At 40.2% G+C, this 12,207-nt stretch overlaps 1 protein-coding gene across 4 annotated transcripts in view; it reads left to right on the top strand.

Moving 5' to 3' along the window:
• MAP7 (microtubule associated protein 7) overlaps nucleotides 1-12,207 on the top strand; it is a 170,201-nt gene that overhangs the window by 98,468 nt on the left and 59,526 nt on the right. For all 4 annotated transcript variants that reach the window (XM_039219701.1, XM_039219702.1, XM_039219700.1 and 1 more), the window contains exon 2: nucleotides 10,228-10,323. In XM_039219701.1, the coding sequence (XP_039075632.1) occupies nucleotides 10,228-10,323 (96 nt within the window). The remainder of the gene's footprint in view (nucleotides 1-10,227; nucleotides 10,324-12,207) is intronic.

Here is a 12,207-nt window from a genome sequence, read left to right as displayed (position 1 = left end):
TTTTTTGTTTGTTTTTTTCTAGACACAAGAGTGAATATGACTGTAATCTGGCAATCCTTTTGGTCACCTTTTGTCTATAATCTTAGCCATCATCAAAAATGGGCAAACGTATACTTTTTCTTTTTACTCATCAAGAATGCTTTCTCTTTCTGGGCCTTTGCCACCATTTGCTCAGGGTCCACCACCCACCCTCCAGCCTTCTCTCCTCCCCTTCAAGCATTTGTTCCGCGTCACAGACGTGCCAGATAGTGAGCTAAACACTAAAGTTGGAGATCCTAAGGGAGAAAGTCGTGGCCTCTGCCCTCAGGTTTCTCATTTAGAGCATTATCACAGCACTGCACCTGGCCAAGTTCAAAGACAAAATGCCTCTGGCTCCATTTAATTGGGGACCATTAGGGCTCTTCAAGCTCAGAATACAATGGTTTGTGATTAGAGCTCTTCAGAGGCAAACAAGTAGCCCACTCCTTATCCCTTAAAAAATATTTTGGTAACTTGTTTTGACAGAATTATCTTTTGCTCTCATTTAAGTAATATTTATGCTATTCCTACCATATGTAATCTAGTAAAAAGTGCACCTTTTTTTGTAAAAAGTTACGTTATGTCAATGTCTTTGACGTGGACTTTGACGTTTTCAATGTAACTGTCACAACTTCCTTTTGGACGTTAATGGACTATAAAGTATTAATAAGTAACTATGCGTGTCTGTTCCATTCTTCATGCTTTCATGTTATAGTTAAAGATGACGAGTAGTGTTTCTGGTGGATTCAGTTCCCATGGGTCACATGCCTGTAGACAATACTGGATTGTATTTATAAAACCAGTGTCTTTGTATTGGGTTTGTATTATCTCAGTATTGGACAAATTTCTTTGTCTTTTGGTTGACTATCCTTTTCTATCATGGTCATAAATTTTTTATTTTTCTTCATTATGCAGAAATGAAGTAATCAGAAAATGACTCAGTCACTGTTCATTGTTGCTGAATGAGCTCCCCCCAAACCTAAAATTATCCAGGTGGTCTTACAAGCCTCTCATGCAGTCTGTGGTAGCCACCAAGTCGTAGCTTTTTGTTTTATCTGGAGAGCATGAAACACAGAGGAAAAAACAAATCTTAACTGAATTGTCTCTGTCAGCAGAATGAATAAGGATGAAGCATGAGACTCCAGTATGCACTATATCAAATATGTTCTTAATTGCATTTGTTTTTGCAACAAGAAATGAGCAATAGATTGTTGAATAAGTGGTTCATTGTTCATACTGCTATGTTGGATTAAATGTGGCTAAATTTTATACCATACCACAAAGTGGGTTTATTCTGGTGTAGAAGGGCAAATTAGAGTCTGCACTGCTTTGCAGCATCTGTACTTCTATATGCTGCCTATAAATTGGCGTAATGCCTATAACTTTGCATAATGCACTGGCTGCTTCCCTATCCTGTGGAGATCTGTGAAAGATTAAAGGCACCAGTCTGTCTCTGCCCACATTTTGCTTCCTTGACCTTCCTGCAAAATGACCTTCAAAACACTCCACCTGTTTCCCAACCAGACACATGTCCTCCATTCTGTATTTCCTCATCCTACACACTGCCCTTGCTCCATGGAGTTGGCAGCTGGGGTCCCATTTCCTGCAGGATTTGAAGCAGAGGAGACCCGGAGGGCTTAGGGAGGTTCCCTGGGTGGTGCTTCCCAGTTGCCCTGGGCTCCTCCTTGGACGACCACTCTGACTATTCTTCCTGTGCTGTGTTACGTCAGTGACAGGCATGGTTTTTCACGGTGATCACTTGGGTCACTGGGATCCCTTAATGGTCAAATACTTACCTCTTCGTACGTGTTAAGGGTAAATAGGAAAATGTGAATAATTATGAAATTATACAAAATGCAGAATTTTTACGATGTTCTAGTCCGGTTTCCTTTTCCTATTTTCATTAAGATAGTAGGCACTTTTTATACACTTCCAGCAGACTCCTTATAGGGTTTACTTCTTGTTTACCCAGAATCCCTTGAAACTGCAGTAGCTCACAGCCAGAAGGCCCACTGCACACACTTCAGTGACTTTCATTGCCTTCAGGATCCAAACAAACTCTTGGAATTCAAGGAGATGTTGACCTCAGCCTGTTTGTTTAATTTTCAACTGCCTGCCTTCTTAAACCTGCTGTTCTGACTGGACAGTGCCCTGATCTTCTTCTTCTTTTTTTTTTTTTTTTTATTGCCTAGATAGTTTTTCTTATGGCATCCTCCAACCAGGAATATTCTCTGCTTCACTCTTCACTTACACAGATTATCTCCATTCTTGAAGAGCTTTATCCGATGAAGTTTGTGTTACTACTACACCCTTAGTGTCTTCTCCCACCTTTGAACCCCTGTAGTACTACCTACATCATTTACTTGGTTATTAATCCTCTGTGGTATATTGATTTTTAAAAACTGAATTGATCCATTTCTACAGTTTCATGTGTTTTTATATTATCTCCTCCAAAAGTTAATAAGCATCTTGCAAGTAGATGTTGTGTCCTCTGATCTTTGTGTTCTTCGTGCCCAGTACAGTGACTGGCCCATGAGAGTGCCTCTAAATGTTTATTGAAAAAAAAAAAGTAACATTTCTGAGCCTGGGAATGTAGTGGTTCCATTGATACAGTAACAAAGAGACTAACATCGAGGTTTGCTCATTTTGTGAGGACAGTTCAGCTTTTGACATAGTTTCCAGTGATCACACAGATACAGGAGCAGATATTTCCTAGAGGTGGGAGACGGGGACTGTATTTGCGAGAGCATACGTACAAATGCAGACTTGAAAGTAACTAATGTAGACAACATGCTTCAGGCCAAAAGAGGAGACCACTTTTCTGAAGAGAAGAGAAAATACTGAGGGAATCAGAAGCTCCAAAACAGAGTTTGAAGAAGTAACGTAGAATCAGGGGTTCAGAAAAAGAAAAGTGGTAAAAGGGGACACATTAATATTTCTTCCCAGTATGGAGTGCACAGTGTCCCCGAGTCAAGTGTGGTCTGAATAATGCCCGTAGTAAGAAAACAGAAGTAAAGCAGAAAATTGAACCCAGGTTTGTCTGGTGCCAGCTCCCATGAGCTTCATCATTCATTTCATATACAGTTATAAGGAATTTAAACTGAGAAGCTCTCCATTATGTACAATAATCGGGAGAGTCATTAGAGGAAGTTGATAGCCTTATTATAATGCAAATTTCATTAATAACATTGGATAAAACCTTTAATATCTATGTTGCAATACTCCTGGGAGCTCTATTAGAACAAAATTTAACTATCAAGTAAATAAGCAAAAGGATGATACAGCAGAATATTCTGGGTGAAATTGCCTGAAAATTACTCTGTAATCATTCTGTTTTTTTTTTTTAAACCAATAACATTCTTCAAATGCCAGCTGTAAACGTGTTCTGCAGCCAGATTTTCAAATAAGTAATTTGTTTAGTGTGCCAAGGGCCTATCAAGACCCCCCCATACACAGGCTCTGTGATTTACTAGGAAGATTCAGAACACTGCTTATAGTCAGACTCATGACTAAGATTTATTGGAGCAAAACCAGGCCTTACAGAGGAGCACTCTCTGACGCCTGCTGTGTTAATTTAAGTATTTCCTGCACAGGCAAACTAAATCTATTAGGTTGAGACCTATGAAGTTGCAATATTCAACCATTTTCTACTACAAAAGTGGCAGTTGCCTGTGGTTCAACCTCTAGTCCTGTCTTCTAGCTTACTCTGTCCCAAAGCTGTTCTCATACCCTGAGCTGCGTGTCCGCCAAGTCCAACTGAACAATATAGCAAAGAAGAACCCATATAGAGCTGGGCCTGATGGCTAAACTCTTAAAAAATAGTGACAGAAATACATTAGCCTTGTGGACATCAAGATCTTGTATCATTCAGTGAGATTTAAACTCAGGATGGTTCCCAAGGTTGTAGTCATAAATGTCTTACTAAAGTAAGCATTTTTACTAAATTGAGCATTTGTTGGGACCACTTATTTTGATGTGTTGAGAAATGCTCTTCAACCAGACCATAAAGCCAAAAATAGAAACAAAGCAGTGAGAGCCCATGACCTTTATAGGAAGACATTGCAAGGAACACAGTGAATTGTAGAGGATATGGATTTTAGAGGCGCATCTGGGGCATTTACTGGAGCTGCAGGATTTTTACCAGATGAAAGCCCCAAATGTCTGTTGTCTCTATATTTTGTTTCCGAGTGGTTTAGAGAGAGAGACAGAACCCCAGACCGCAAGGATACTTCTCTGCATCCTTCCTCTTGTTTTTAACACTGAGATGTGGCCCTAATGGAATAAAGCTTTCAAGCTAGCAGGAAGATCAATAGAGATTTTACAAGCCTCGCAAACACTTACTGAGCATCATGGAGTATGACTCAGCTTTCTTTATAAAAAATGAAAGAGATTCAAATTAATACTGGAAAGTCACCTGAGTCATTTAAAAATGGTGTTTTTTAATGATAAAATAAAAAATGGTATTTGCAATCCTGTCTACTAGTCACCTAGGATTTCCAGTTTTTTTAATGTTTTTTAAACATATTTAAATAATAAATTATTTTCATTGTGTTTTCAAGTAGTGAAATTCCCTGTACTTTGCTTTTAAAAAAAAATCACAAGATTATATTTCCCATTATTAGAAATGAGGGTTTGGTTTCTGTTTTATTTTTTTATTTAAGGCTCATTTTACCTAATGTGATGGTAACTTGAAGGGCATTAATTAAATGAGAAAACCGGTGCTGCTGGCTCAGTCAGTGGAGCATATGACTCTTGATCTCAGGTTTGTGACTTCGAGCCCCACGTTGGGTGTAGAGATTACTTAAAAATAAAGTCTTAAAAAGAAAGAATTAAAAAGGAGTTCCATCTCAGGTCCTCAGTTATTAATCCCTCCTCACCTGGATGGTGGTGCTCAAGCTCTGACTCACAACCGTCACTTCTTTGGGGCACCTGGGTGGCTCAGTCAGTTAAGCATCTGAGTCTTTATTTCAGCTCAGGTCACTGTCTCATGGTCGTGGGATTGAGCCCCTTGTTGGGCTCCATGCTGAGCATAGAGCCTGCTTAAGATTCTCTCTCTCTGTCTCTCTGTCTACCCCACCCCATCCCCTCTGTCCCTCCCATGCTCATACTCTCTCTCAAAAAACAAAAAAACAAAAAAAAAAACACCTCAGAAAAATATTCTCTAAGTCCCACAAATACTGAGGATTACCTCTTCCAAAGCGAGGTTGTGCCCTAGAAATCCTACCAATAAGCCTGGCCTACCTGAGGGCCCCCCAAAAGGTGTAACTGTAGCTGAGCTAAAAAAAACCTCTGAAGCCAGCAGGTGGGTCAGACTTTGCACCCTAGGACCACTGTCACCAAGTTGACTTTCCCTGTTAGTGCTGGGTGAGCCAAGCCCTGGAGACATAGAAACCCGGTTTCCCACATTAGGGTAGGGAATAAGGAGAGAGCCAAAAAATGCTTCCTACCATTTATTGAGCCTCGTGGTGGCCCAGCATTCTCATTAATTTTCACAGCCTGAAAGTAAGTGTTGTCCCTTCTTTACAGATGGGAAAAATAAGATGGACAGGTTGAGTGATGTGCTAAGGATTCACAGCCCATTGAGGACACAGCCAGGTTAGCTGACACCACAGCACATATCATTTCCTCGGTACTTGCAAACACACTGCCACATCACGCATGCAAGTATTGTGGGTGTGGGGAGGCCGCTACCTCAGTGGAAGGGGGAAAGAGAGAAAAGGAATGGTTGTAAAGCTCCTGTTGGTGTGCTAAGCTGTGTGGCAGACTCTAAACATACATCTTCTCCATTCATCTTCCAGCAGCCCTGTTACCTACTCAGAGAAGTCAAGAAACTTTCTGAATGTCACCTGAGCCCAGATCTGTTTGATTTTATATCTTCCCTCTTATCACAATAGAGTGTCAGCCAGAGAAGCTTTTGGAGAAATAAGTGGTGCAAGGGAAAGGCTGATAGAAAAGCAGAAAGGTAACCTGAAAACTTCAGATGAATGTCCAACCTAAAGGTTAGACATTAACAGTATGTAATCTTGGGCTAAACAGACCATTTTTTAAATTACTTTTGTTTTACTAAATTAAATGTTTTCATGAACATGGAAATTTTAGAAATTTTAAATTTCTCTTGTAGATAGGACTCAGTCTTCTTAGGATAGAAATGCATAGGATGTCTTCTGGAATGGAAATAGATTACTGAGATTCAGATGGTAATAAAGAGGGCAAGCTGATAGATCTTCAACTAGAGCAGATCCAGTGGAAGTCAGATGTAGATGGATTGGGTTTCGAGTAACCAGGCTTCCAGTTTGACTGAAATGTATTTTTTACATTTGAATTTCAAGATACTAAAGCAAATTATGCCCCCCCAAAGAAGCTTTTATTAGTTATTTTTGGAATAATCACTTGGACTGAACATGTGTTTTAGCCTTTTTAATCTCCTTCATGGCAGACTGTTGTGTAATACTCTGGACTGATGTTTGTTGTGAGGACCTGGGGACACAGCAGAAAGGCAATCACCAGAGAAAGATTAAATTATGTCAAATATTAAGGCAAGAAAGAAATGAGTACATTTGAAATATATTCTAAACAAATGGTTCTACATCCTTTTCAGTTAATTAAAAATAATACATAGGAGACCCTTAAAAAGCTTACTAATTAAGGCTTTACTTGTGTGCTGGAGGTAGCCCTATAGCAAAAAGAAAATTATAATCCTAGGACACCAAGTATGTGCTGCATCCTGCTTCCTTCTGTTATGTTACTTAATAACTGACTTATTTATGAGCAATTTTAATAAGATTAACTTGCAGAATAAGGAGAAAGATTGTTCTATACACAGTAAGCAAGAAAGGTACCAAGTGCAGTCAATTTTTTTTATCATTAGGGGCTGGGCTATCTCTAAAGTTGTGAGACCATAGGCCAAGGCTAATTGGCATGGGTTTCACCTGCCACATGGTGATAACTGGCAACTCATTTTTGGCAAGTGGGATGAGAGGATATGTTAGGGTGTTGAAGAACCCCCAGCTACTTTCTGATTTCCCTTCTAGATCAGTGTCAGAGCCTATGTGTTAAGTATGTACAGTGTAGCTCTTTTCCAATGATAGTTTGCCTGGTAAAATTTCTAGTGGCAAAGTCCTATCAGAAACCATGGAGAGAGGCCTTTTATGGTTTAATTTTTTTATTTGCTATCTGCTCTTTTTCTACTGTATCTTTACAGACCTTTCCTTGCAAATAAAGCAAAGGAAGCTTAATAAATAAAACTTCAACCAATCAATGTTTCTATTTGAAGCTGTTATTTAAAGCACACAGATCAAAACAGAGCAATTCTAAAAGAGCTGTATAAGATAATTTTACTGTTTACTCTTTGATTTTCCAGAGCTAATATTGTATGTAATTGAAAGAGAGCTGTAAAACTTTGGTGCATTCCCCATTTAGATGTCAAAGGTAATTTTAGGGAATTTATTTTCTTAGTAAGTTGTTTTTAATACATCTTGGGTACAATTTTTAAATGTAGTCTTCTTGAAGCATAATTATTATAACACCCTTTCAGTTTCAAAAACTCTTGAGCAAATGATTCTTATTTTCTAGATAGTGTCCAATTTCCTCAGCCTCATGGAGAGGGAGCTAGTATGTCAGAGGGCAAGCAAGGGCTGTAAACAAAGCAGGCTTAGGTGTGCAAAGTGATGAGTGGTGGGGGTGATACTTTAAACAATTAAAGGGGTTGGGGGTGCGCCTAGGTGTCTCAGTCCGTTAAATATCCAACTCTTGATTTCAGCTAAGGTCATGACCTCACAATTCATGGGACTGAGCCCCAGGTCAGGTGCTGTGCTGACAGCACAGAGCCTGCTTGGGATTCTGTCTCTCTTTCTCTCTGTCCCTCCCCGACAAAAGTAAATAAATACATTTTTTAAAAAGGTATATACAAATCAGTGGAACTCTGTAATGTCATATTTGAGCAGAGACTCAGAAATCCACGTGGGTATTTGAGACAAGAACATATCAAGTCCGTGCAAAGGTCTGCGATGGACTAAGTATGACTAGAACTGAGTAATTAAGGCGAAAGCGGTACAAGGTAAAGGCCAAATCATATAGTACCTTCTGGGCCATGGTGGAGACCTTGGGTTTTACTCTGAGCAGAGTGGGAGCTGTTGGAGAGTTCTGAGCAGAAGAGCAACATGACTTGTGTTTTAATGGGATCCCTCTGGCTGCTGAGATGAGAACAGACTAATGTGGGTCAGTGAGAGGATTGGGGAGACTGGGTAAGAGGATATCGCAGCCACACAGGGAGGAGATGACCAGAAAACTAGCAGTAGAGGTGGCAAGATGTTCTATAAGGTTGAGCTGAAAGACCTTACTAAGCAGATTGAACGTGGGGAGTCAAGGATGAGTCTAGGGCTTGGGGTATGATCATCTGGAAGGATGGAATTGCCTTAATTGGTGGGGAAGACTGGGCATTGCAGGTTTTAAGGCAGAGAGCAGGAGGCAGGGAAACTCACGGGCTCGTTTTTTGGCATGATTTTATCTGAATCAGTAGCTGACATCCTTTAAATATCCTCTGAAAATACATTAAATAAAGTAATATGGGTAAAGAAAAAAGAGTAATATATTTAAAGTATAGGATCCCTCACTTGTATAACCAATTACCTGATATTTCTGCCCTTCATTCTTTTCCTAGAATACATTTCCTTTAGTCTCTTTAATAATCATTGTTATGGAATATTATATGACTTCACTCCTATGAGGGCTTTAAGATACAAAACAGATGAACATAAGGGAAGGGAAGCAAAAGTAATACAAAAACAGGGAGGGGGACAAAACATAAGAGACTCTTAATATGGAGAACAAACAGAGGGTTACTGGAGGGGGTGGTGGAGGAGGGATGGGCTAAATGGGTGAGGGGCATTAAGGAGTCTACTCCTGAAATCATTGTTGCACTATATGCTGACTAACTTGGGTGTAAATTTAAAATGTAAATTAAAAAAAATAATTGTTGTAATGGAACTTTTGTCAGAGCCTTCTTCAAAATCCTAGTAAATTATATCTCCTGGTTCCTTTTTGGTGACCCACTTTTTTGGTTATATATTCTTGGAATTTTGGGGTTCCTAGTGCATGAACTTGTAAGAACTAAGATCAGTGACTTTGGATACCAATCATGCTTCCACATGGTTGCTTTATGTATAAACTGGACAGCCAGGGTAAATGATTTCATGGACCCTTGAACATGCCACTGCTATAGGAGCCACAGCCGTTGGTTTTGGTACATATCCTTACCACTGAACAGGCAAGAGTTGTACCTGCTTCATCTTTTTATTTCCTGAATCTAGTGTAGTACCCAACACAAAGGTTAACAGTAAATTTTTTTTAATAGTTTATTGTCAAGTTGGTTTCCATATAACACCCAGTGCTCATCCCCACAAGTGCCCTCCCCCATGCCCATCACCCCCCTTCCCCTCTCCCCNTCTCCACCAACCCCATCAGTCCTCAGTTTGTTCTCAACATTCAAGAATCTCTCATGGTTTGCCTCCCTCCCTCTCCCCCCCTATTTCCCCCCTTCTCCTTCCCCATGGTCCTCCATTAAGTTCCTCCTAGTCCTCCTATACGTGCAAACATATGGTAGCTGTCCTTCTCTGCCTGACTTATTTCGCTCAGCATAACACCCTCAAGGTCCATCCATGTTGCTACACATGGCCAGAGTTCATTCTTTCTCACTGCCATGTAGTATTCCATCGTATAGATAAACCACATCTTCTTGATCCATTCGTCCATTGATGGACACTTAGGCTCTTTCCATGTTTTGACTATTGAGAGTGCTGCTGTGAACATTGGGGTGCATGTGCCCCTATGCATCAGCACTCCTGTATCCCTTGGGTAAATTCCTAGCAGTGCTATTGCTGGGTCATAGGGGAGTTCAAGTGTCAATTTTTTGAGGAAGCTCCACACTGTTTTCCAGAGGGGCTGCACCAGTTTACATTCCCACCAGCAATGTAGGAGGGTGCCCGTTTCTCCACATCCTTGCAAGTATCTAGAGTCCTCTGATTTGCTTATCTTAGCCACTCTGACCGGCCTGAGTTTGTATCTCAGTGTGGTTTTGATTTGTATTTCCCTGATGAGGAGGAATGCTGAGCATCGTTTCGTGTGATAACAGTAAATGTTGAATAGGTGAATGTTTCTGAATAAATTTTAAGAAACTAAATATGTCTTTTCTCTTTTGTCTCACTTGTATAGCGCCTGACAGCTACAAAGTGCATGATAAGAAAACCACGTCCAACCGGCCCTCTGCTATTTCAGGACAAAATAGCAACTACTCCGGAAATAAACCAGGTACTATACATTGCATTTGCTATAGAAAAAAAGGTTATCCCTAAAGCCTTCAGGCTTTGCTAGAATTTAGGAGCTTGGTTCCAGTTCTGCTATCAGAACACACACACTCATACTGGCTTGCATGAGGTTAAGTCAGAGAACCTCTTAAAGCATTGATTTTCTCTGTTTAAAATAGAGATTCAAACACATGCCCTGCTTATCTCTCAGAATCATTTTGACAGTCAGTGAGAATGATGTATGTGGGTGCATTGTTTACTATCAAATAATGTATAAGAGGTAATCATTTTCCTATTCTCTTTTGAAATGATGCATATGACCCAGTTTTTTCTATCTGTGTGCCCAGGTACATTATTGCATATCTTTGTTGTGACATTTCCAAAAACCATTTAAGGCGATCTTCACACATATCAAAGCTGGTATAGAATTCTCTTTTTGTTCCCTATTCCCTGCAATGATTGTACACCTACGCCGTAATTTCATTGAACCTGTGATTCATGGTCTGTTCCATTCAGTGATACAAAGAAGCAAATAGCCTGTAAACACAGAGTTGAATAGACAATGCAGTTGCTTCCAGACATCCAACAGTCATTGTGTGGTCCTTGGGAGAGCCCTGTGTCCAGTATGGGGATAAACAGAGGAAGGCAGAGGCCAAGTGCACAGCTCATGAGGGCATCGGAAACCTACTTCAGACAGCATCTAAGACTGAAGTCACTCAAGAACAGTGAGAATCAAGATGGAAGTAATTCTTTCTAGCCTCAGTGAAAGCATTTTCCATTATACCTAGTTTTGTTGAGGGTGGTGGGGTCCATGTGGGAAAAGATCTTAACAGAGCAGATGAATCTGGCTTGTTGCTTAGAAGGACAAATAAGTGCTATTGCAAGTATTGCATGAGCAGCCATTCGTAGGAAATGATATGGTTCAATGGAATTTTAATTAGCAGGCTGAGGTTCACCATTTAGTCAGTTTACCTTTTCATCCATTCATTTATCCACCTACCACTCAACCACCATCTACTACTTATTGACTAATTGTTCTGTGCCTGGGACCATGAGAGGCACTGGGTGAGCAAAACAGGGTCCCTGTCCTCACAGGCCTTACTATAGTGGACTTATGTTCCTTATAGTCACATGAGGATCCTTGTGGAAGTAGAAGTCCTTTAGCGTGAAAACCTCATTTGTTTTACCATGGGAATTAAACATAGCTGAATGGTCTGTGCTGTTGTTCCCTTGTTTTCCCCACCAACTGTTACTTCTAATTTCTACCATTCTTCACTGTGGACTTGATACTTTTATGTCCTGAGAGCTTGTTTATTCATCTGGTGTTAGCACTATCTAAGCACTAGGGATTTATTATTTTTAAAAAACCCATAACCCGTATCCTCTAGTTGACAGTGTGATGGAGTAAACCAGTATATGAATAGGTCATTCTAACACAGAATTTCCAGTGTGATAAGAGAGAGATGTAGAGTGCATAGAGAATACAGAGGCCAGGGGCGTCTGGGTGGCTCAGTCGGTTAAGCATCCAACTTCAGCTCAGGTCATGATCTTACAGTTCTTGGGTTTGAGCCCGTGTCAGGCTCTGTGCTGACAGCTAGCTCAGAGTCTGGAGGCTGTTTTGGATTCTGTGTTTCCCTCTCTCTCTGACCCTCCCCTGCTTACGCGAGCGCGCGCTCTCGCTCGCTCTCTCTCTCTCTCTCTCTCTCTCTCTCTCAGAAATAAATAAAACATTAAAAAAAAAAAAAAGAATACAGAGGCCAAAACAAATCTTTCCACCTCAATCTGCCATCTCTTTATAGAGCCATTTGATTTATATTGCTAAAGTCAAGTTAAATGAGGAAGACATTTCATTTCATATTGTCTCTTCCTTCTTTTTATTTTAGTATAG

Source organism: Hyaena hyaena, unplaced genomic scaffold, assembly GCF_003009895.1.
Source record: "Hyaena hyaena isolate Hyena2069 unplaced genomic scaffold, ASM300989v1 scaffold_828, whole genome shotgun sequence".
Taxonomy (NCBI): Eukaryota; Metazoa; Chordata; class Mammalia; order Carnivora; family Hyaenidae; genus Hyaena; species Hyaena hyaena.
Note: the sequence above shows the minus strand (reverse complement) of the source record. Positions and strands in the feature narration are given on the sequence as shown.